The 24276-nt window shown below is 46.4% G+C and overlaps 3 protein-coding genes across 7 annotated transcripts; 1 reads left to right on the top strand and 2 right to left on the bottom strand.

The window, feature by feature from the left end:
- Positions 1 to 4044: 4044 nt before the first annotated feature.
- On the bottom strand, positions 4045 to 5899 carry sdhaf1 (succinate dehydrogenase complex assembly factor 1). 5 transcript variants are annotated; one of them, XM_013914941.1, is made up of 2 exons: positions 5836 to 5899; positions 4045 to 4618 (listed from the first exon to the last, which is right to left on the bottom strand). In XM_013914941.1, exon 2 carries the CDS (start codon positions 4476 to 4478, stop codon positions 4230 to 4232), a length of 249 nt encoding a protein of 82 aa, XP_013770395.1. In that variant the 5' UTR covers positions 4479 to 4618; positions 5836 to 5899; the 3' UTR covers positions 4045 to 4229. The 5 variants fall into 5 exon arrangements, with proteins under 5 accessions (XP_013770395.1, XP_005749205.1, XP_005749201.1 ...); XM_005749148.2 differs by lacking the exon at positions 5836 to 5899 and adding an exon at positions 5760 to 5816; XM_005749144.1 differs by lacking the exon at positions 5836 to 5899 and adding an exon at positions 5502 to 5679.
- Positions 5900 to 5961: 62 nt separating this feature from the next.
- nudt18 (nudix (nucleoside diphosphate linked moiety X)-type motif 18) lies at positions 5962 to 13136 on the top strand. The gene is made up of 7 exons (XM_005749150.2): positions 5962 to 6111; positions 6200 to 6372; positions 6458 to 6568; positions 10488 to 10590; positions 10750 to 10873; positions 11968 to 12092; positions 12386 to 13136. Exons 1-7 carry the CDS (start codon positions 5976 to 5978, stop codon positions 12766 to 12768), a joined length of 1155 nt encoding a protein of 384 aa, XP_005749207.1. The 5' UTR covers positions 5962 to 5975; the 3' UTR covers positions 12769 to 13136.
- Positions 13137 to 15483: 2347 nt separating this feature from the next.
- On the bottom strand, positions 15484 to 22441 carry fam240a (family with sequence similarity 240 member A). Its single transcript, XM_013914936.1, has 3 exons — positions 22374 to 22441; positions 20526 to 20647; positions 15484 to 15684 (listed from the first exon to the last, which is right to left on the bottom strand). Exons 2-3 carry the CDS (start codon positions 20645 to 20647, stop codon positions 15573 to 15575), a joined length of 234 nt encoding a protein of 77 aa, XP_013770390.1. The 5' UTR covers positions 22374 to 22441; the 3' UTR covers positions 15484 to 15572.
- Positions 22442 to 24276: the final 1835 nt, after the last annotated feature.

The raw sequence follows: 24276 nt of genomic DNA, 5'->3' as shown, positions 1-24276 counted from the left end.
GTTAAAGATGAATATTGGCGATATTTAGTTTCGCCAGTAGGTGGCAGTGGCGGCTCAGACAAACGGGTGACCGGCAAAATAATCCCTCACAAAAGTAACGCAGGCCACTTATTGTAATGGCAGCCGTCAGTAAAACAGAATAAACCTCCACGTGCACCTGGATGAACCTCGTCTTCCGTCAGTGTGTAACACGTCTTCAAAGAGGGTGACTTCCATCCTTTTTATACAGTCTGTGGTCTGGAAGCAGCCCAGGACATTTTACTCCAACCAGGATTTTAAAATCAGCCCGTTCTGCAGAAAGGCTCATAAATAAAGAACCTCGGCAGTAAAAGACGGTCGATGAGTAAACGCTTATTAACTCCGATTCTTTCGTCCCCATGATAGAACAGAGAAAACCGACTCATAGTGTGTTAAAACATTTATATTTCTTTTATTCAATCATCTTCCGGAAGAGAGACCCCTGCACAGCCCAAAACGCCAGTTGCAGGATCTCGAACATTAGAATCACAAACTGTGCCTCATATAGGTTTGATTTCTGTACTTTACACGTCACAGTTTCAAACATTGCTTATATGGCAAAGTTCCTCTTTTCTGTGTCTTATCTATTAATATGGCTGTGCACTAAAACTTCCTGTTGTTCAGTCTGGCTGAGCACTTAGTTTGGGAGTCAAAAGTGGCCTTGCTCTACAAACCTTCATGATTAAAGAACATAAAACAATATAATGAGAAAATAAGGATACTAAGGATATTAGTTATATGACTCTCTGATTGCAGAATGTAAAATTTCCAGATTTCTAAACATTTGAAACTCATGTACAAAAATCTCAATCAGAACTTTGTGTGCAACAAATTATTCACAGAATAACTCAGAGAATCGGCGCCGTCTCCAGAGCTTTGACTCGAGTGGCGAACAGCAGGACGTTCTTCTCCACCTCTGCGTTGATCTGCGCCTGCGAGGCTCGCGGGTTCTGTCGCAGGAACTGTGCGATGCTCAGGACGCAGTCTCGCTGAGGACACGGAACAGAACGACATGCATCGTGAGGAAATGACACGCGAGCAGAGTGGCGGATGTGATCGGCGCCCCCGCTGTACCTTGTAGGCGTCAACTTTGTCCTGGCCGGTGATCCGATTCAGCAGCTCTCTGCCGACCTGGACGCCCGTCACCGCCGCCAAGATCCTCCGGTCCTCCTCAGTCTGAGAGTTCAACCATCGCAGCAGCGCCACCTGCAGGAAACACGATGAGAACCAATCGCAGAGTTTTTGTCTGTAAACCCAGCAGACATGCCACAGGTGTTTTTATGAACACAAAAAGTGAAAAAGATGAACAGAAACAAGCTGGGGCTCTTTAGATTCTCCCGTAAACTCACAAAACTAGACCAAAGACAGAGCTGATGGAGAAAGACGCAGCATCCCTCTGTGCAGGTGAGCCTCAGCAGCCAATCAGGAGCAGGGACTGAACTTAAAAACGAACTGGATGAAAAACACGTGGGTGTACAGAGGCTGAGGGCTGGACTGTGGATCAGGAAGTGACTTCAGGTTTACCTGTGGGTATAAAAGAGCTGCCGACAGACAGACAGACCTAAAGCGTGTACCTGCTGCCTGTGGGAAAGGAAGAGGGACAGGATAACACCTGAACACCTGCAGGTGTAGGTGTACCTGTGTCTTCAGGAGGATTTGTGGCTGTTTTCCTTTCAGCTGAGTTAGATTTTAATTTGACTCTGCTGATAGTTTGATGTTCCTGTGACCCTGCACCTGTAAAGATTACAAGGTCCATGACCCTGTCAGGGACCCTCCCACAGGATTTCAAATGTGGGACCGATTGTTCTTGGAGCGGAAGAAGCTTCTCTGATTAAGTCCAGGCGCTTTTCTCTCCAGGCTCCTTAGACTACGATGACTGAAACCTGTAATGATTCCTGAAAAATTTAATTGTTTCTGTTCTTATTAAAAGTCTTTTTGGTCGTTTTGATCGGACCTTCTCAGCCACGTTTAATTTACTGTGACACACGCTGTGATAAAAGTTTACATTTCATTTGTTTCACATCAGATTAAACGGATTTACCTGCTGGAATAACTGCGCGCTGCTCATCTCTCCTGTGTGGTTCACTGACCCGGACATGACCGGAAAACGGCCCAAAAACAGCGAAAAATCCCCAAACTAAGAAAAACGTCCCGAGATTAAACTAAAGCAAACTTCAGCAGCTCCTCTGTGTTCAGCAGCTTTCGCTGAATTTCACATTTATCCACAAATTCGACACGACAGTTTTTGTGGACGTACATGCCCCACTTCCTGTTTATATCACTTCTTCTTCGTCGCTTCAGAAGCAGCTCGGCGGCTCCACAGCGCCGCGTGCGTGAAACAAAACGCTGCTTCCGTCCGCGTGCTGCGCCACAACCGTGTCTCCGCGTGTTTGCCGCAGAGCTCCGACTGAGCGCTGGGTATCGATTCCCATTTCTAAAATCGATTCAATTCCGTTTTGACTCAGACAGTCAGAAATATTCTAATTCTGATCAGTTATCAGTTCATCTCCATATTTTTATATCTATGTATAAAACAAAGTTCATCAGAGGCGTGAGCATCACAGCAGAGGCCTCTGTGTCAAAGGAACTGAGGATAAAACAGAAAATCATGAAGCAGATTTTCCTGGCCTGGCGTTTTATAGCAGATAGCTAGACTTGCCGTCAAGACCGAGACCAAAAAGTCTTTAAGCTGCAGCCAGATGCTGCTTCGTTTACGGGTGTCGGGCATATTATGTGTTTTTGCGATGCACAGCCCTCCTCACCGCTGTCCACTGTCTCACTCACTGAGAGGACAGAGCACGCTCCATGTGACTCTCACCCTCTCTGTTTTTCACATAATGATATTATCCTATATCCTCGCATGTGATTGGCCACAATATGGAGGGATTGGAGCATAGCTGAGCCCCTGTGTGAGAGCTGAGCAGCCAAAGGAAATTAAGTGAGGAGCGGCTCTCGCTCAGTGGGAGTCGAGTCTGATTCACTACAAAGCGCTCTGTAAGCACGGCTCTTAGAGCTGACGCTTTTGAAATGACACATCATAGAACGTTACGGTGTGTGTCATCGATACTGTTGACTCCAGATCTCTCGACCACTATGTCGATCTGAGACGGCGAGACCGAGACAAGACGGAGACAAGACGGAGACCACGTAAAAGTGGTCTCGAGACATCAAGTCTACAGATAACCTTAAAAAAATACTGCAGTCGATCCAAAACAGAAGAAAACCATGAATCAACATGTGAACATGACCTGATGCTGCTGAAGTGAAGCAGAGCAAAGTTACAGAGGTTTGATTACAGACACAGCTGAGCAATCATTTGTAAAAGTTTACATTTCTTCGGTTTGAAAGGCAGAAATGAGGCATTGTTGTCAGAGGCCGACAGCGCTGAAGCAATGCTGCGTGATAAGCAGAGAATAATGCAGAAAACAGAGATTTGATGGTAAACTGGTGTCTGAGGACAGAGAGAGAGCTGTGCAGGAAGTAAAAGCCAAAGTCAGAGCGAGTTCATGACGATGTTTATCAAGCGTGAAGCGTAGTTTGGACCTTGGTTTGCTGCAGGTTCAGTGAATTTTGGTTGGAGAGAGAAAACCTGCAGCATCAGAATCACTGAGCTTTCGCTCTTCAGCCCTGACGGTGAGTCCGTGACGTCGGGTGAACGATCCACACTCTGTGTTTACATCTTTCTGCTCTCATTTACTGTTTCGGCTGGTTGCTGAAATAGTTTTGTGAGATTCTGGTGTTTCTGGCAAAATACATTTATATTTAAAAATCGATTCTAATGAATCGATTTCACTTTATTCAAACTAAAATCGACGGATTTTTTAAACCCACTCCTGCTCTGACTCCATTTAAGCTCCTTTAAATAATTTCCTGTGTAAAAACTAAAACACGAGGTTTCCCTCGTTTCAGTTTCCCTGGAAACAAACAAACAAACTTTTTAATTTTCTTTGTAATGCCTGAAAAAAAATAGTCACATCACTCTTCATTTACCCAGAATGCAGTGCAGACGCATGAAAACAATATGAATGATATTTCAGAGGGAGACATGAAGCCTCACAGACACATTTTATTGTTCCAGACAGCAGATAAATTCATTACTGTCAACATTTGTTTCACGGCAGCTTGTATCGCTGCTGCGACCTTCATAGCCGTCTCCTGAGCACGATGGCAGCAGTTTGACGGTGCCGGCGTCTTTTGGAGGTCACGCGGTTTCAGCCGCGCTCTTTGGGTTTGGAGAAGGAGCCCAGCTGTTTGGTGTTGGCGTTCCTCAGCTGCTCCAGCTGCCGCTGGCCCCGTCGGTATAAATACTCAATGTGCATCACGTCCGTCTTCTTGATGCGGGAGTTCTCTCGGAACTCGTCGCGGATTCGGGGGAGGAAGCCCGGTTTGTCCTGCCCGGCTCGCAGGAACTGCCGGTACAGAGCGAGGACCTGCTTCTGCAGCTTACTGTGCCGCAACATCAGACCGAGTCAGCAGAGACAAGAGTCCAATCAGAGAGCAGCTATGCACACATGACGCTCCAACACCGGCGTGTCTCTAAGCTGCACTCCCTCAGCTTCACCTGTTTCTTCTCATTCAGGGTCTTAAAGAAGACGTTTGCCTGCAGGAAGAACACAAAGAGAAGCGAACAACAAAACAGCGTTCAGGAAGATCCATCGCGTCACGGTCGCTGATTTTATTCTCTCACAGGAGAAAACTGACACCTTGAAGACACAACAGAAGGCGTCTGCTCACCTGCAGCTCCATATTTATATCCTGCAAGAACAGCTTTGCATCAATCAAAGTTCAAAATAATCCTTCTTTATCTCACGTTCTCTCTGTCTGCCTCCTAGCATGCCTTCCTCCTCTCCTCCTCTCCTTCGGTCAACAGCAGCACAGTTCCCCCTGAGCCAGACTGAATATAACAAATGTTCTCCTTCTACCTGCTTGTTTTTATTTCGAATGCATTCACTGGAGTTCTGATGAAGGAACACGTGTTTGTGTCTCTCTGTTTCCATTAATGTGGTCTGATCTTTAACTCATGTGTGTTTCATATTCCCGCACAAGCATGAACGTGCACGGGAGCCCCGACTGTGCACACAGGTGTCGACCTGCACGTAAAAGCACGTTTTTATTTCAGTAAAGATTCTTCCTCCGTCCTTTTTTACCCCCGCCTCTGCTGATTTTCTCATCACTGATTGTTTTCTGTGATAACTGAGCTCACCCGGCACACGTTATAACAACAACAGCGTTTAGGTGTGTCTCTCACTAAAACACATTTCAGCTAAAATAACATAAATAATTGATCTTTGGATTCTGACTGGATCCTTTGACCCTCCTGAGTAACAGTTTTTACAGTAACACATACAGTAGTATTAGCATTACTTATATTATAGTACTACACGCAGTATTACCAGCAGCTGTGGCTTATGAAAGTAACCCACAGCCGACTGCTGGACCTCAGGATTGATCAGCGAGAGCGATCAGTTCAACTTCCTGTTTACCTGACGGAGTTCCGCTCGGACCGGTTCGGACCGGCTCCGCTGCTTCACCTGTTTGTCCTATTCCACCGTCACAGGTACGTCTCCCGGCTCTCTGTGACCTTATTGCGTTATAACACCGGCCTGAGTCGCAATGACCAGGACAAACTACAAAACACGTGATTTCCGGGTCAGATTTTCACAATAAAGCACGCGCACAGACAAATAAAAGCTAATACCCGTTTTAAGAACGCTGCTCCTGATTGGTTAGAGCTCAGTTACCTTCTGATGTATTCATCTTAATTTGTACCGTCCAAATCGCCCGTGGGGGGTGTTCGAGTGGGTTAAAAGCTCTTACTGCGGCGGCGCGGAACAGGAAGATTAGTAGCACTTCCGGTGTCACCTTCTGGAGTCAAATGTCAAAACAGGCGAGCTGAAGCAGTTGGGCTCGTGCTTTTATCACCGGCATCTGTTTCCGGGGGAAGGCTTCCGTGATTTATGACCTGCGGAGAAAGTAACGAAGTACTTTTAGTGAACTACAGTTTTCAGGATTCAGATCCGACAGTAAGAGAGGAAGCTCTCCCAGCTTCTGTCACACCTGGTAGAGACCAGAAACACCACACCTGGATCACAGGTGAGCCTCTGCGCGCTTGCAGTCACAGCCTCGAGCTTTGAGGTGTTTTTTTTGCTGATGAAGACGCTCTCTGTTCTTCCTCTTACAGACATGGAGATGACAGCTGAGGAACAGCAGCAGGTGGAGGAGCAGGTGGAGAGGCTGCTGAGTGGGCAGGGGTCAGAGGTCACTGTGTGTGATGTGGGCCTGGAGCAGAGCAAACCCGCCACTCTGAGGAAGAACGTCACCTACATCGTCTGTGCTGTCATCTTCAATGAAAAGGTGAACAGAGGTCACCACAGGTAGCCACTCAGTCTCATCAATACCCTTAAATGATCAATTATTTAATTAATTAACACTCCTTCAGGAGGAGGTGCTGATGGTCCAGGAGGCCAAACCGGACTGTTACAAACAGTGGTATCTTCCTGCTGGGAGGGTGGAGGTGGGAGAGAGCCTGGAGGAGGCAATGAAGAGGGAGGTGAGTGAGGAGGAGCCTGAAGCTGCAGCTCCTCCAGCGTCCAGCAGGGGGAGCAGTGAGTCAGTCCCCATAGACTCCCATGTTAAAACAAACCTGTTTACAGCCTGATACAGTTTGGTCTCTGTGGATCATATACTCCTTCATAACAGCTGTACGCGGAAGAGCGTTTCTATGAAGCGCCTTGAGGCGACTTATGTTGTGATTTGGCGCTATATAAATAAAATTGAATTGAATTGAATTCTATTACTCACCTGTTCAAATTGTATTAAGGCTTAAAATTTGCATTAATAGGGGCGTGGCCTCTTTGACTGACAGGTAGATGGTGGTACAGGTGGCTGTAGCACCTAGCTGTGCTAGGCTTCACCTTAACTAATGGGAGTCCCTGAACTGGACCTCTGGACCGTGTTTGTGCTGTCGGAGCCTTTTGGAGCGTTTTAACGACATCATGTGACCAATAATATGCCTGCTGTGATGTCACTGTAGAAACAGAGCATCCGAGGAGGCGGAGCTACAGTTCAGATATTACTGAGCACTGATTAGCAGATATGTGTTTGTGTGATGTTTGCATAAGGTCTGTGAATGCAGCTTCCCAACTTTCTAACCAAGATATGTAGCATTAATTAACTCCACCCACTTGACCAAATACGATCACTTAAGGTTGAAAAAGTCAAAATACTGAAATAACAGTTTGTTTTTTCATTGGGTAAGTACTGCCCTCCTTGCTTGCCCTGACAAAACAACACTGCTTTGCAGACATCAGGAGGCAGGAGGAGGAGTGATCTGGCTTTAACCTCAGTGTTATGTCACCTGTGTGAACATGTTTTTTTTTTTTTGTATGTCAATAAAATGTCTGAAAAATCATAATCAGAGACTTTGTGGAGCCCCAGGTGGACATTAGAGGAACTGCAGGTTTTGGGGTTTCAGTGTTTTCTTGTCTTTTTAAGTCTTTTATTAAGAAAGTACATTGAACATAACAGTAGTATGACTCTCTACATTGCTTTTGCTTTCAGATTTGTAAACTTATAGTTGAAATATAAAACCCGTAAGAACTTGGGTTGGGGGTAGTGGGGCAGCCAAGTTAGCTTCGCATTATTAAGGTTTCAAAGCTTTGAAATGCCCCCTTGCGGACAGATGATAATAATTAGTTAGGCCTGTTGGACTCCAGTTCTTGAAGCTCTTATCGCACTGATTCAGGGTAAAGTCTGAGTCATATACGCACTATCTAAAGACTTTAGAGGCATTTCCAAACCACAAATTCTTATTGCTTCACTCCAAGCAGATATCATTACTCGTAGTGTTGGTTCATCTGGCAGGTTTGTTTTGTGCTGTAGCTTTGTGTCTGATATTAAAGCTGTAGCTGGTATTACTTTAACATTTGTTCCTTCCAGATCTTTCCATCCCACAGTGTAATCTAAACAACAGAGACATATCAATGGCCTTAACTGAGCTGCACAGTAATACTCTCATAGACTTAGAGGGTTTTATATTTAACTCTGGCTTTGTTCCCTTTCCAAATGTATTTTGGCAGCAGTCTATCCCACTCCACAAACTGTTTTTGTGGTGTGGGAATCTGTAGCGACCGAAACAAATACAGCATGTTTAATCTAATGGCTTCAATCCTAGAGTGTAGGTCCAATAAAGGGACGGGATTCAGAATCAGAATCAGAATACTTTATTAATCCCGAGGGAAATTAGGGATCCCATCTTTGTATATCAGATTTTATGGATTCATTCACAGGACCATAGTTGGCATCAAACATTTTGGTGACATCACGATGTATTACCCCCCTACGTACCTAATGCTACCTGCGTCCCATTTCCATTTACAGTGATTCTTCATTTCGATTGGTGGATCGTAGTTTTCAGTTAGTACCTGCGTTATGTTTACATTAACCTTGTATCCCGAGAAACTCTGAGAGCATTTCCATGATTTTGGGGAGTGCCTGTGTGGGACAGGATGTAGTAGGTCGTCGGTGAACAGTGCTAATCTCTGGTCCCCTCCTGCTGTTCTTACTGTCTCTGCCTGATCCACTGATGGTTCTGTAAACAAGCTGTTTCTGCTGATTAAACGAGCTTCACGGCGTAGCTTCTACTGGACATGTACTTATTGGCTTCCACTGCCGTGTCGTAAATCTTTGTTTATCGGTATATTTCACCTTAGCTAAGCTGGAGGGGATCTGCTGCTCTTTCAGGGTCTCGCACACGTTGGCGTATTCTCTTGGTTTTTTTAGAATCGGGGGGTTAGTCAGGGTCCAAGCTCACTTGGTTGGAGGTAAATCCTCTGTTCTGCCATGCCGTACGAAGCAGAAGTTCCTTTGTTTTGAAGCTGAGGAATTTCACAATAATAGATCGCAAGGGAGCGTCGCCTGGGGGTGGTGCGCCCGTTTGATGCGTACGTCAAGTTCATCTTTGGACGGCCCCAGGCCTTCCCGCGGCAACTTCTCAACAAACTCACTCACTGTTGTAGAGCCCGCTCTGCTGTCTCGGGTACAGCAGAAATGCATTTGTTCTCTCTTCCTGTACGGCTCTGTAGGTCTGTCAGTTTATCCTCCACCTTGTAACAGCAGTCTGGCGAGGAAGGAGCGGCTAGCAGGTCCAGCGGGCATGAGGTGTGGAGGTTAGCCGGATAACTCGAAGCCAGTCAGTTAAATTAAAGAACAGACCTTTATTCATTGTCAGCAACATAGGACCATACAAGCCAGGTCTCCACGGCTCTACTCTGTCCGTACATACATGTGCGGGGATCGGTAGTCGCCGGCGCCAGGCCGTTACAATGGTGAGGTCTGTCCTGAGAGCAGAACACGAGCAGCATGTAATGGCTGCCACGCTATACTCACACACCCACTAGGAGACTCCCCCAACTACTACAATAGTAGGGCAACCCCCCCTAGTGGTGCGATAACACAATAAGGGTTGTTACAACCTTCACCTGTAGCTTTATTTTTTCAATCATGGCGACCTCGGTGTTCTCGATCCTGCCCTCAGCCTCGTCCAGTCTGGCGCTCACCTTTAGGATTTCTTCCTTGATCTCCCCAGTTGTGCACTGTTTTCTTGGCGAAAGTCTTTTATTTCCTGTAACAGTGTCCAAGTCAGCCATATTTCAGCCGTTGCCTGCTGGGGTTGAATCACAATGTGCGGCAGCAGGTTTGCAGTGAGAGGAGAAAGGTATCAGCCTGGAAGCTATCATTATTTTCCCACTGTTAAACTACCACTTCATTGCCACCTCCGCGTATTGGTTTGGTGTATTTCGCTCACCCCCTTCTTTATTCACCTTGAGGTGCTGCCATCACAGTGACGTTCAAATCGGAAGTCCGTTTCAGTGTTTTCTTTCATTAAAGATGATATTTGGGAGATGACATGAAGCTTTATGGAACTTAAATTAAATGTGTAGTTTTTTAAAGGCCATCATTAGAAGGGACTGCACATTGATGAGTTTCCAGGTTGCCTCTGATTTCTGCTGCAGTATTTAAAGCTGCCCTGTGTTGAGCAGCAGCTTTGTGAGATGTTTGCTTCAGCTATAACTTCAGTGTCACACTTTTCCTGCTATCCGTGTCGGATCACAGGCGCAGCAGTCGAGCCGGCCTGCACAGAACTTCGTGCTTTCCATCCCAGACTCGGCTCAGGAGGACGTAATGCTGTGAAAGGATCTCCGTCCTCTCTGTGATCACCACCCTGCTACAAACAGCAGCAGTCTTGCTTATTGCTGCTCCTCTGACTGAAGAGCGAGCTGCTTGGTTGGTCTTTAGAAGAAGTGTTGAGCGATGCATCAAACGCACCTCTTTGTGTGAGGGTACTCGAATAAAAAGCTGATGAGCAGCGCTGGGATGTCTTTGATCTGGGTTTCAGGTTTTGTTGAACCAGCTCATGCAGAGAAAGCCTGGCTTTGTCTTCCATCAGCTGCGGTTCTCTTTGTCTGCAGGTGAAGGAGGAGGCGGGGTTTGAAAGTGAGCCAGTCACCTTGCTGCTCATCCAGGAGCAGGGACCTCAGTGGATCCGTTTCATCTTCCTGGCCAAGGTCACAGGTCAGAGGTCACACACTTTATTAGTGTTGAAGGGTAACCTTTTTACTCCGAGCCCCTGAACGCATCGTTAGCTTTGTCTGGTTTGAGGAAGCTGGGTGAATATGTGTATCACATGAAGGGCAGCAGAGTTTAAGGAGCGTGTCTCTCCTCTTCTGTCAGGGGGAAGTTTAAAGAGTCTGTCAGCAGCAGATCAGGAGTCTCTTCAGGCCTCGTGGTGGGACAGACAGTCAGAGCTCCAACTCAGAGGGCGGGACATCCTCCGCCTCATCGAATCCGGACTGAAGTATGTAAACTTAGCGAAACACACCACAGAGTTGACTTTAGTTATCGATTAACCTGCAGTATCACTTTAAATTCACATCAGTTTTATTTATGGAGTACCAGTGCACTTAAAAGATAGGGTCTGTCTCCTGAATCCAAACTGGAAGCTGGTTCCACAGAAGAGGGGCCTGAAAACTGAAGGCTCTGCCTCCCATTCTACTTTTAAATACTCTAGGAACAACAAGTAGGCCTGCAGAGCGAGAGCGAAGTGCTCTAATAGGGTGATATGGTACTACAAGGTCATTGAGATAAGATGGAGCCTGATTATTTAAGACCTTGTATGTGAGGAGCAGGATTTTGAATTCTGGATTTAACAGGAAGCCAAAAAACAGGAGAAATCTGCTCTCTTTCTAGTCCCTGTCAGGACTCTTGCTGCAGCATTTTGGATCAGCTGAAGGCTTTTCAGGGAGTTTTTAGGACTTCCTGATAATAATGAATTACAGTCGTCCAGCCTGGAAGTAATAAATGCATGAACTAGTTTTTCAGCGTCACTCTGAGACAGGATATTTCTAACTTTAGAGATGTTGCACAAATGGAAGAAAGCAGTCTTACATATTTGTTTAATATGTGCATTGAAGGACATGTCCTGGTCAAAAATGACTCCAAGGTTCCTCACAGTGTTACTGGAGGCCAAGGTAATGCCATCCAGAGTAAGAATCTGCTTAGATATCATATTTCTAGGCTTTTCAGGGCCGAGTACAATAACCTCAGTTTGATCTGAATTAAGAAGCAGAAAGTTAGCGGCCATCCAGGTCTTTATGTCTTTAAGACATTCCTGCAGTTTAACTCATTGGTGTGTGTTATCTGGCTTCATGGACAGATAGAGCTGGGTGTCATCTGCATAGCAGTGTAAATGTATGCTATGTCTTCTAATGATGCTGCCTAAGGGAAGCATGTATAATGTAAACAGAATTGGTCCTAGCACTGAACCCTGTGGAACTCCATAATTAACCTCAGTGTGTTTAAAAACTTCCTTTATCTGAGTTGTTCAGCCTCTTTTTGATCTGTACAATGTTGACGTGGCGACTCCTGACTTTCCTGCCGTGCTGCCTTCAGGTACCGTCTGAGTCCCTGCCATCCTGTCACGCTACCCTTAGACCTGAGCTGCCGTCACGTGGTGCAGAGACTCATGTTGGTCTTCGTCGGTGCTGAGGAGCACATCTGGGTTCTGCTCATCAGAGGTACCAAACTCACTCGTTAGCACTGACAGAAAACTTCACGCACTCTACAGTTTGGCTTTTTTCCTGAAAACACGGCTGAGTTAAAGTGTTTTAAGTGTGACATCTTCCTAAATAACCTGTAATTAAGTAGGACCCTGAGCCGTGTATCATTTACACGGCTCAGTAACAGACTGAACGAAATTAAATAATGCAATATATTAGAAAGTTACAAATATAAGAAACAGCCCTAATATATACAAATACCTCAATGATAAATATCCAGAATATTACAGACGTGATTTTTTTGCTGGCAGCCCCGGAGCCCCACCTCCCAACAGCAGCGGCGGTGAGGACCCACGCGGTGACCTGGGCGGCCAACATGGTGGTGCAGGAAGCCATGCAGTCGGCTTACTACGACCATGATGTCAACACGCTGGGCGTGCTCAGTCTGCAGCACAACGGCCGACAGAATGGCAAGACGGACGGCGTGTGCTTCAACACACTGGTGGCGCTGACGCCTGACCACGTCCAGCGCGATGAGGACGGGCGCAAGGTGGAGTGGACACCGACGGGGCAGCCTCCACGTGTGGAGCACCCTCGCTACGTCTGGCATGAAGTCCAGAAACAAACGCTGAGGGAGAAACTGCTGGAGAAAACCAGAAACGCCGCCCTGGTACCGATCCACAGCCTGTACTGACCGCCGGCGCCGGGCGTACAGGGACGACACCAACTGTACTCTTTGACAAGAACAAGAAGTTTTAGGTTTTATTCTGAAAGGCAATCTATGCCAGTAACTGCAGCAATAAAATGACTGTCAGGGAATCACTCCGACCGCCCCCACACTGGAGCTCCCGGGGTTGTCGGGGGCGGTCCAGGGTGGGGGGAGGGACCTCAGAGCCTTACTGGTCCTCTATCATGTAGATTACGAGTTACTGATTTGTTGTGAAATTCTGTCTTCAGCTGATTAAGGACATGTCCAGCATCGCTCACTGACCTGTGGAGAAGCTGATCATCTGCTCGCTGCTCTTGACGAAGGCGGTCGCACTTTTCTCCTCCTCTCCCTTAGCTTCCCTGCTTAGCCTCTTATGTCCTTGTCTAGTCTCGTGTTTTTTGTATTACTTTTCCCTGAACACTCTCTCACAGTCTGTTCTCTAAAACCTAAAAGAGAATTATGGATTTGATCAACTGGTCTCTGAATGCAATTGACACCCTTTCTCAACGAGAAGTTGGGCTTGGGTGAGTCTGAGTGCTGAAGATATCTACCTATTCGGAACCATGGTAACAGGTTCTGGCTGATCGGAGCTGGCTTGGCCCTGACTTATCGCAGAATTAAAGAAGCGGAACCGGCTGTTTAAACCCCCATAAGGCTGCCCGCTGGGATAAGAACGATGGGACGAGGCGTGAGTTTCTCAAAATGGGCTCATTGAGTCAGCACGGAGAAGATCTTGGAGAAGCTACGGCTGCTGTGGATACTCTGAATAAGATCTCTGACTGCAGACTGGATACATCTTGGAGAAGCTCACTGCGGTCGTGAGTTCTCAGTTTTCCAGGGAAAATTAATACAAAAAACACGAGACTAGACAAGGACACAAGAGGCTAAGCAGGGAAGATAAGGGAGAGGAGGAGGAGAGGAGAAAAGTGCGACCGCCTTCGTCAAGAGCAAGAGCAGAATCGGCTCCTTGAGGACAAGAAATGACAACATCACAGAACGCAAGTATGGCGAAGCTCTCGGCTCTCCAACGGGAGATTGAGAGACCAGTGTTGGACTGTAGAACAGCTTTGAAATTCATATGAGCTGTTCGCACTAAAGTAAAAACCACCATCACTTCATGTGGAGACCCCTTTGGCGCCAGCTGTGGTCTCAAGGCTGGAGCTGAACAAAACACCCTGATAACGACTGTGTTTAGTCTGTTCCTTCCCAGTCCATGCAAGGCCACCTGTGTTGGCTGTTAGACTGTTTACTGAGCCTGGCAGGGCGAAGGACACTGTCTCAGCTGAACTCTGGACACACACACACACACACACATACACTGATATGCACACACTCATCCCCCCTCCCTTTCCAAACGCCTTCGACACTTATTCCCTTCCGATGCTGACGGGGATCAAGGAGACCAGCGCACGCAGGCCCGGATGTGCTGTCTAAGTCGGTGGTCTCTCACCTTTACCCCCCCTGTTGCTTGTCATGTGTTTCTTTGGTGTATTAAGAGTTGTTTCATGTGCAGAGGGGTTTTTTCTGTTCTCAAACTGATCTCCCTGTTGGAGCTCAGTCTGGGGGGAGTTTTTTTTTCTTTTTTTCTTTTTTTAAACATTTATTTATTGGTTTTAACCGGTTTTACACGATGCACTGTGAGCAAAAATAAATAAATAAATAAATAATAAAATTAAATAAATAAATAAAAATAAAACCACAACATACACACATATTTTTTTCTCCTCATCTTTCCTCATCTGGTGCTTTTTCCATTGTTATACCTCTCTGTCCTGTCTTCCCCATGTGATGTTTGGGTAATGTATGTATGGACGGAGGGTAATAGGTCGGCAGTCTTATGAAATTTCCCCTTGTGGGACTAATAAAGGTATATCAAATCAAATCAAATCAAAATCACTTCACAGCGGGGTTGGATTATTCTATAATAACGTCGTTCATGAGTATGTTCATATCATTATCTACATGTGCGACGTATTTAATAACTAAAGCTGTGTGGTACAGCTGGGGCCCCCTTAAAGCCCCCCCTGCATGCTGCACTGCTGGAAAGAGAAAAAAGCAGAAATTATTATTGTCATTATTTTTAAATATATGTGTTTATAAATAAGTCTAAAGTTTCCAAAATAAAGAAAAAAACACTGGTGGGGAAAAAGTCACTATGACTTCCTAAACATATGTTAAACAGAAACAACGCCCCCTGGTGGCCAAAGTCTTAAATTCTGCGGAGAATAATTCATAAAATTAACTTTTTTATGCTTCTGTAGAAAAACAACTGAAAACTTAAAAAGTTTGTATTTGTGAAGCTGCTGTGAGAAAACTTGTTTTTATTTCAGTTACGTTCCAAACACTGACCCAGCTCTGCTGTTTGCTGGTGTTGAAGGGGACTGATGGTTTTGTCACTAATGGTCACTTATAGATTATCTATTGGTTCACACGCTGCATGTGGCCGGCGTCGGAAACTCCTTCATGTTCCCACCTTTACTGGACTGAACGTTCAGCCCCTCCTCGAGGTTTGTTCCTGTTTGTCCAGCAGATGGCGCCATGTTGGCGGTCAGAGGCTTCAGAGTGAGTCTCAGTGAGCTTTAACACCTGCTGCAGAATCAGCACAGCCTGACACTGCTGGCTCTGATGCACTGATGTGTTTGAGATGCAGGAAATAAAACAGAACGTTCAAACTCTGACTCTGAATGAATCACAGACGTGTCTATTTCCCAGCTCTTTATTTCTCTCACACAGCAGCAGCAGGAGACGCGGTTGTTGGCTCAGCAGCTCTACGGCGAGTTATCGGGGGCTCAGGTCTGGTCAGCTGACGGCTCCATCTTCATCTTCCTCATGTAGTTGTCATTGAGGTTCTTCAGGTGTTTGGTTCGGTTCTCCAGACGGACCAGCCACTCCCCCCTCAGCCTGAAACACACAGGAAGGACGGTTACATTACATCATGCCAGCGCATCACATGACACCATGTAGTCAAACTCCACCCCCATCTTGCTGTTACACACACTGCACGTGCTCAGCAGTGGTTCTGCAGACCTACAAAGGTCACGCAGGTTTGTGACCTTTTATAAACCACCTGCTTCAGCTTTCTGTTTTCGTTCTTATGGTTCCAGCCTTAAAGCTGCCGTGTCAGGGTGAGCGTCATCATATTCATTAACAGTATTTTAAGAGGATCTGATCGTAACAGCGATGCCTGGAGGTGGTCGGTGGCGTGCAGCAGTGCTGAGGTCAGAGCTTCAGAGCTTAATGAGCTCTGAGTCTGCAGCAGATCTGGTGTCCTGGTGACAGCTGCGGCGTTATCGCTGTCGCATCAGCGCTTTTATTTCACCAACACCCACGAGCGTGCTCGCCTGTCTCTGTGAGGCTCGATGAAGAAAGAACACCTCGTGCTGCTTTCTTCTTCTTCTGTTTGGCTGCACGTCACAGACAAATCCTTCACCTTCAGTCTCAGTTCTTGACTTCCCTCACAGTGTTCACAGATACGATTTCACCTGAATGACCTCTGAAGGTTTCATCTAACTACTGGAACACTGCTCTGTGCCAAAGAAACTGAGCTGCACCGCGTCCGATTCAACTCTCTGACCGGATGTTATTGGCTGCCGATGTCACTGATGGGATGTTATTGGCTGCTGTCTGTAGGAAGAAGGCGTTTCTCCTTAAAGATGGTGGCGAGGTCAAATCATCACAAGTTGCCAGCCTGCCAGTCCAAACTTTTTTCTGGTCCTTCCTTTGGGACACACCTGAGGACAGAGGCTGTTTGAGGGGTCAGGGTGTACGTTATGTCACTGAAAGGCTTCACAACCACAGGTGCACAAACGTGCGGCAGACAGGAAGCGACTCCAGGACACAAAGGCAAAGAAATAACAGACGTTCGTCTGTGAGGCGTCACATGTTTGAGTGTAACCCAACCCTCGCCATCAGCTGTCCTCACCAGCTCTTTGTCGCCTTCCTGTCAAGTTTTTCGGATTATTCCATTTGTCCTGATAATCTTCCTGATGTCAGCCGAGGCAGACAGACGGACAGGTAGGCATCTCGCTCCTCTGCACCAGGACCAACGCTTTAAGACCTTCATCTGACACAAAGGTGTTGCTGAAGCAGCATCAGAGTGATTCAAGTCCAGCATTTCTCCTTTCAGCGTGCTGAGCACCGCCACTATGATGTCTCTTATCCACAGAAGTGCCAGCGACTCATCCAGAACCAGTTTCACACATTTTCACCAAAACATGTGGGGTCATTGCTCCAGGCTCAGTACTGCACCACAGTGACATCACTGAGTGTCTCACTATGATTGGCAGATGTCCTCTTCAGGTCGTCTCCTGGTGCACCTCTTGTTCTGCACCGGCTGTTTGCATGTGCTTCACTCTGAGATCACCACGAACCTCAAAGTTGTGGGTCCTGAATCACCAGTGTGACGCAGCGGTGCAGGAGGCGGTCCAGAGGTGCAGCTAAGGCTAAGGTCTGGGATCTGCAGCGAGGACCTGCAGGATGAAGCTAACCTGTCAGCTGATCAGGAACAAAACGAAATGATTTAGAGAAGCCAGAGAGTCACGTTCAGCATTTTTCTCCTCCTCTGCTAAATATAATTAATATAACTGCAGCCACTTCCTGTGCTGTTGATGAGCTGCTTCTTCTACAACATCTGCTGCTATGACTGTGGCCATTCAGGCTCCTCTACTACTGCTACACCCTCTGCTTAGACTTAGACCTAAACACTACCACAGCGTCTGTAACTCCTCCCATTTCTGCAGCTTCTGCTCCCACTGCAGTGGGTCTACTAACCACAGGGTTTGTGGTTCAGTCCCTGGATCCTCCAGCTGCATGTTGAAGTGTCCTTGGGCAAACACTCCACCCTCAGGTGCCTCCATCAGAGCGTGAGTGTGAAGGTTTGGATAAAAGTTCTTCGGCACTAAAATACCCTTCCATGAACGGGGCGTGTCTCGCTCTGCTCTCCTGTGTTAGTCCAGCACGTCCACGCCTGCGATGACCTCTGTGTGTTTTACTGTTACAACCTCTCCTCCTGCTAACGCTTCGACTCCTCAGCTTCTACCTGAACTTTAAATTTAGTTTTACTTGTTTGTTGTTTGAGCTGCAGGCGAGGGGTGGAGGAGCACCGTCTAAAGAGGTGCCGCCTTATATCTGAGCTCCTGAAGCCGTGGAGGAGGTGTGATGATGTCACGGGTTCATGGCTCATCACTGTGTTTAATCTGATCCAAGTTTTCTTTCAGTTTTCATGAATGAATGTTTTTTTAAATGCAGATGTTTTAAAAATAAATGAATCTATTAAACGAGTGTGGAGGAACAATATAACTTGATTTAATTATAGATAAGTTTAGCTCTTGTAATTATGCACTCATATGTATTTTTATGCTCCATGGAGCTGTGGAGCTAACACTAATATCAGGACACTCTGGCCTCACACTGTGGACACATCAGCAGAGAAAAGCCCCCACAGATCCTCACTGATGGACTCGCTGCAGCTCATTGAGAAAAGCAGAAACTGAGCGTGCTGAGCTTCACGTCGATGTCCTTTCATGAAACAAAATTAGTTTTGGCTTCAGCGACGCAGACGCACAGACCGAAGCATCCGTTAGATGATTATTAATATCAGAATATCTTCTAAATTCAGCTGCTGTGTCTGTGCTCGCGGCCGGCCTCCGTCACTCATCGCTCCGAGATTATCACCTCGGTGCTTCGCAGCACATTTTTCCAGCCCCTGCTCGGATCACACATAACGTACACAATTAGCGCGGACTAGAGTCGGGGTTAGAGGCAGCGGGGAGCCAGATAGCTGTGGAGTCGGGGGGTGCATGGTAATAGATAGCTGAAGGATTAGGAGATACACGGTAGTGATAGGTGGGGGATTAGGGTACAGGGTAATGGATAGCAGAGGGATTACGTGAGATGAACTGAGGTTAAGGGGGGAGGAAGATGAGTGAGAGGGGTTAAGGCTGATAGGGCTAATAGCTGATGTAACATCAGGAGGTCAAGTTTAATAAGAGGATATAAGATAAATCAAAAGAGCAGCAGGACCGGGGCAGGAGGCTCCTCCATCAGTGGCAGCACTGACCTGTTCTTACCTGCTCGCTGAGTCTGAGTCACCGTGCTCACTCTTACCTCCTTCCACCAGGTGTGTTGTGTTAGTCGCTTCCTGTTTTGAACCTGCTCCCAGTTTGTGTCACACCTGTGTGTGAGCTGTGCAGGATGTTAGCCGTGCTGATTCTTGTTCGATGGAGGATTTTGCTTTCCGGCCCCTCACCGTCTCAGCTCACTTTGTTGTCTTGATTAAACAACGGACTGATCAGAAGGACACCCGGGCAGACCCAGGACAGCCTGGAGACAACTTGTCTCTCTCTCGGTTGGTTTGAAGACTCCAGCCCGCCATCGTCCTGTTTCCTTTGCTTCCTTCAGAGCCCGGTGAGGCGAGGTCATGTTTCCGCTCATTAGTGCTCATCGTCTCTGACACCTTTAGCAGCCAGACGGTGTTAGAGGCTCGTGTGTTTGTGTTGGTATGTCCTGCAGCTCGCTGAGAGACGAGGCCGTTTGTAATGAGAGGATCTGTTTTTAGATGCGTCTATTTGCCACAAGGTCACATGGCTTCACCGAATGAAACCGCATTCATGCTCAGTTTGGTAACGGACGTCTGGCTCAAAGACCTCGACAGATGAAAGAAAGCGTTTGTAATTTAAGCCTCCACGAGAGACGCAGTGTGTGAATTACAAACAGCACGTTTATCAGGGTGTGTCTGAGGACAGCAGAGCATTCAGTGGGCAGGGAGCTCCAGCTGTCCCATAAAACCCAGAGAACAAAGGACAGGCTGAGTGCTGACAGGTAACCAGACCACAGAATAATCAGCGAATCACACAGAGACAAATAAAATGCAAGAAATTAAAGCTGAGAGTGGAACGAACCATGAAAACGAAACCGTTTAGACTGAAGATCAGTGACATTACAAATGAAGGACGCCACATCCTGTAAAACAGAAGAGTCCAAAAACCTTTCCACCAGAATAACAGTAACTGAAACCTGTGAGGACGCCAGTCCGTGTGCTCAGGTGGAACAAGCAGCTGAAGCGTCTCACTTTTCTCTGCAGTAAAACACGTGCAGCGAGCGCTCGCTGGTCCCTCACAATGTTTCACCCATCAGCTCAAACTCAAGCTGATGAAAGCCTGTCCATCATACTGTGACCTGACTGTGCAGTCAGTGCATAAACATCACCATAGTCTGGAGTTATTTCCATCAGCCGCTCAGATCTGAACACAAGCGGACCTGCAGTTGTCTCTTTGGCGAGGAAAACAAACTGCCCCTCTCTGTCTCAGCTCACTTTGCCTCCTTTGTCGTCTTGATTAAATAACTGACTGATGAGTAGGAGAGCCGGGCAGACCCAGGACAGCCTGGACACAGTTTGTCTCTCGGTTTAGCAGCTCACATGTACTTTAGAGGGAACGCTGACAACCATCACTGAGTGATATCCATTATCGCTGACTGCGTTTAGCCAGCTAACACAAAGAAAGTCTGGATATGTTTAACCTTTCTGCCAGCCTCATGACAGAAAAGAAGCTGTACGCAAAGATGGAGACAGGTGTGACCTTCAAATGCAACACTACAAAACTAAAAGTAAACTGAACTAAGAAGAAGATGACTAAACTTGGGTTAGACACAGTTTTTGACTAAATGCTAACCAGAGCCTCACATCATGAAGTTTTATAGAAACATGTTATGCGTTGACCGCTGGGCCGAAGGACGTCACTCACTTTTTGAGTGCGCTCTGGCTCATCCTCTGCTCCTCGCTGTCAGCTTGCTGAGTCTGAGTCTCGATCCTCCTCTCCCAGAACGTCTTAATGAGCTCTCTGTCATGGACCAGAGCCAGGTTCATCTGTAACAGCACGACAGGAGCACACACGCTGTCAGCAGTCTGACCTCTGACCTCCACAGAAACACATCGCTGCACATAGTTGACCTTTAACCCCTTCTTCCACTCGGTCCATGATGTCAGCACTCTGCGGTCTTCTTTGGTGTATTTGGGTTCATTATCCTGCTGCAGTGTGAGTCCTTCAAACCCACAGGATGGAGCATGAGCTCCTGCTTCTCCTCAGTCAGGGTGGAGCTTTTAATCTCACCATGTTTCAATCTGCTCCTCACATACAAGGTCTTAAATAATCAGGCCCCATCTTATCTCAATGACCTTGTAGTACCATATCACCCTATTAGAGCACTTGGCTCTCGCTCTGCAGGCCTACTTGTTGTTCCTAGAGTATTTAAAAGTAGAATGGGAGGCAGAGCCTTCAGTTTTCAGGCCCCTCTTCTGTGGAACCAGGAGACAGACACTATCTCTACTTTCAAGATTAGGCTTCAAACTTTCCTTTTTGCTAAAGCATATAGTTAGGGCTGGACCAGGTGACCCTGAATCCTCCCTTAGTTATGCTGCAATAGACATAGGCTGCCGGGGATTCCCATGATGCACTGGGTGTTTCTACCTCACTCACTATGTGTTAACAGACCTCTCTGCATTAAATCATATCTGTTATTAACCTCTGTCTCTCTTCCACAGCATGTCTTTATCCTGTCTTCCTTCTCTCACCCCAACCAATCACAGCAGATGGCCCCGCCCCTCCCTGAGCCTGGTGCTGCTGGAGGTTTCTTCCTGTTCAAAGGGAGTTTTTCCTTCCCACTGTCACCAAAGTGCTGCTCATAGGGGGTCATATGATTGTTGGGTTTTTCTCTGTGTGTATTATTGTAGGGTCGACCTTACAATATAAAGCACCTTGAGGTGACTGTTGTGATTTGGTGCTGTGTAAATAAAATTGAATTGAATTGAATCTGAGCTTCACCCACAGTGTGTATGTAAGGTGGGCATTACAGCTGTGATGTCATCCATCTGCTAATGAAGCCTGTAGCATTATAACATCCATCCAGCCTGTCCCAGCTGTCATAGGGCAAGAGGTGGTGTACACCTGAACAAGGGCCTCTAAATATGCACATTAGTCAGGATAAAGCAGAGGATCTGCAGCCTTGAGTAAGCTAACATTGTGTATCCTCTTTGGCTGCTCTAATGGAGTAGTTTCAAATTTTTTAGATAAATAAAAAGACGTCAAAACCAGACAAACTATTTTTTAAAATCACATTATGTTAAAATCTGGTAAAGCAAACAACCACATTTGTTGTTATTGTTAGATAAGATAAGATAACCTTTACTAGTCCCGCGTGTGGGAAATTTGTTAATTTGTTGTGTTGTAGAAACAGCAAGCTGCAGTTTATATAAAATAAAACAACCATTGCATCATCAATTACATTAGATTATAGACAAAAATCTGAAATATCAATAAGTTTTGGCTCTAGAAATTTTCAGCACTGTGAAGTTGCTCCTTGTTTCCTCTTTCCGAGCAGCAAACAAGTTTTAATCTATCGAGACGCTGAAACTTTTAAAACTGTATTTCCTCCCTTACCACAAACAGAAGTTAAACAGGACTAAAAACTAAAGACAAACTCTTTCCTGGACTGAAGGTTACAAATTCAAACCTTAAAAATTTAAAATATAAAAATTTTGAAGCATTTTTACTGAAAGTTTAAAGCTGAGAAGAACTGAAGCAAATGGAACAAACCTTTGATCGGAGCTCACGGTGCTTCAGACAAACACTGTCTCTCCCCCCACACCTCTGCACAGGACACACACGAGCCGTCCGTCACACCCTTTATGTAATAACCCCCCACACACACACACACACATCATCTGATTTGATTTCTGTAAATCCTTTACGATGCTGACAAAACATCAGTGTGTGTGTGTATCTGTGCACGTGTGTGTGTGTGTGTGTATCTGTGCACGTGTGTGTGTGTGTATCTGTGCACGTGTGTGTGTGTGTGTATCTGTGCACGTGTGTGTGTGTATCTGTGTATGCGTGTGTCTGTGTGTGTGTCTGTGCACGTGTGTGTGTGTGTGTATCTGTGCACGTGTGTGTATCTGTGCACGTGTGTCTGTGTGTGTGTGAGAGAGACAGTTGGGTGTTAACACATGTTTGACATTTCAGCCCTCTCGGGGCGTGATGCGATGCTGCTGCAGGGTGTTAAACACACACACACACATGTGTCTGTATTTATATCATTGTGAGGCCTTACACTGACATAATGCATTCCTGGGTCCTTGCATCATATTTGGGTTTTTCCAAAATCATTAGTTTAAGAGCTGAAGGACAAATGGGGGACAAATACTGTGATATAGTTCAGCAGTCGAATAAACAAAGTCTTCGTTATGATGATTATACGCTGCTGGTTTGTAATGTCTAACTGTTCCATGAGTTAATTCCTGGACTGGGCAGGCTTAATTATCTCTACATGTTCAGTGTGTTTGCAGCAATGTCAACATGCATGAGAGCCCACTTATGTTGGGATTAACATCAATCAGCAGCCCAGGGTTAGCGTAGCTAAATGGGTCCATGGTAAAAACATGGTACTTTTACAATGAACAGCTGGTCATCCATGTAGCCTCTCACGCCCCACGCTGTTAGTAACACTCAAATAACATCCCAGTTTCACTCAGTGAAGCTGATTCTGCCTGTCAGCACAGTGACCTCACAGCAGTCACATTATTGGTCATGTGATGTCATTAAAAACGCTCCAAAAGGCTCCAACAGCACAAACACAGGCTGTAAACGGCTGTGGGGACTGACTCACTGCTGCAGGTATCAGCACTATCAGAGACTGAAAAAGTAAGAATAAAAGTGCTGTAAACAAAATGAAGGAACTCAAGTGTGGAGGACCTGCATGCACCTCGCTCCATCACCTCACATTGACTTTGCTCATTTTTGTGGCTGCAAAAGAAAGCCAGAGAGTCACATGACTCTGGCCAACAGAAGGGGAATGGCCCAGTGTTAGAGCCTTAATTGTAAAATTGACTCATTTTGCTCTGTTGTCCAGCAACAACACATTGTGATGTGACACTGAGTTGGAGAGACAGGTGATAGAGTCGGGTCCAAAGTAAATCCTGGAAGGAGGCAAAGCTTGTTAAACTTCACCCAAACCACAAAACAAGCTGCAGACAGCACGCGGCCTGCAGACCTGTCATCACCTGTCCGCACTGAACCACACTGAGGTTTTCATCCATTTCAGGACATTAACTGTGAGCTGGCTGCTGCCGAGCTCAGGTTTAGGGTGGGGCAGGAGTTAATGAGGCAGCAGATGTAGTTACACTTTTCTGGGTGCAACGGATGGGTGTGAGTGGATGTAACGTCCTCTGGGTGGATGGAAACATGACAGGGTGTGTGCTGGAACAGTAACTCACTCAGTGGAAGAAAACCGAGCCTGGAAGTGATCTGTGTTTATAATGATGTCATGCACAATTCACAACTCTGTGCGTGTGTCTGTATGTGCGTGTGCATGTGTGTGTGTGTGTGTCTGTATGTGCGTGTGCATGTGTGTCTGTATGTGTGTGTGTGTGTGTGTGTGTGTGTGTGTGTGTGTCTGTATGTGTGTGTGTGTGTGTGTGTGTGTGTGTGCGTGTGTGTCTGT

Source organism: Pundamilia nyererei, unplaced genomic scaffold (assembly GCF_000239375.1).
Source record: "Pundamilia nyererei isolate P.nyererei 1_Seehausen unplaced genomic scaffold, PunNye1.0 scaffold00238, whole genome shotgun sequence".
NCBI lineage: Eukaryota > Metazoa > Chordata > Actinopteri > Cichliformes > Cichlidae > Pundamilia > Pundamilia nyererei.
Note: the sequence above shows the minus strand (reverse complement) of the source record. Positions and strands in the feature narration are given on the sequence as shown.

Coding starts and splice junctions, on each gene's coding strand:
- nudt18 (XM_005749150.2), top strand. CDS start 5,976: ATGACCTGCGGAGAAAGTAACGAAGTACTTTTAGTGAACTACAGTTTT. Junction 6,373..6,457: donor CTGTCATCTTCAATGAAAAG/GTGAACAGAGGT, acceptor ACACTCCTTCAG/GAGGAGGTGCTGATGGTCCA. Junction 10,591..10,749: donor CTTCCTGGCCAAGGTCACAG/GTCAGAGGTCAC, acceptor CTCTTCTGTCAG/GGGGAAGTTTAAAGAGTCTG.
- fam240a (XM_013914936.1), bottom strand. CDS start 20,647: ATGAACCTGGCTCTGGTCCATGACAGAGAGCTCATTAAGACGTTCTGG. Junction 15,685..20,525: donor AGCCAGAGCGCACTCAAAAA/GTGAGTGACGTC, acceptor TGTGTGTTTCAG/GCTGAGGGGGGAGTGGCTGG.
- sdhaf1 (XM_013914941.1), bottom strand. CDS start 4,478: ATGTTGCGGCACAGTAAGCTGCAGAAGCAGGTCCTCGCTCTGTACCGG.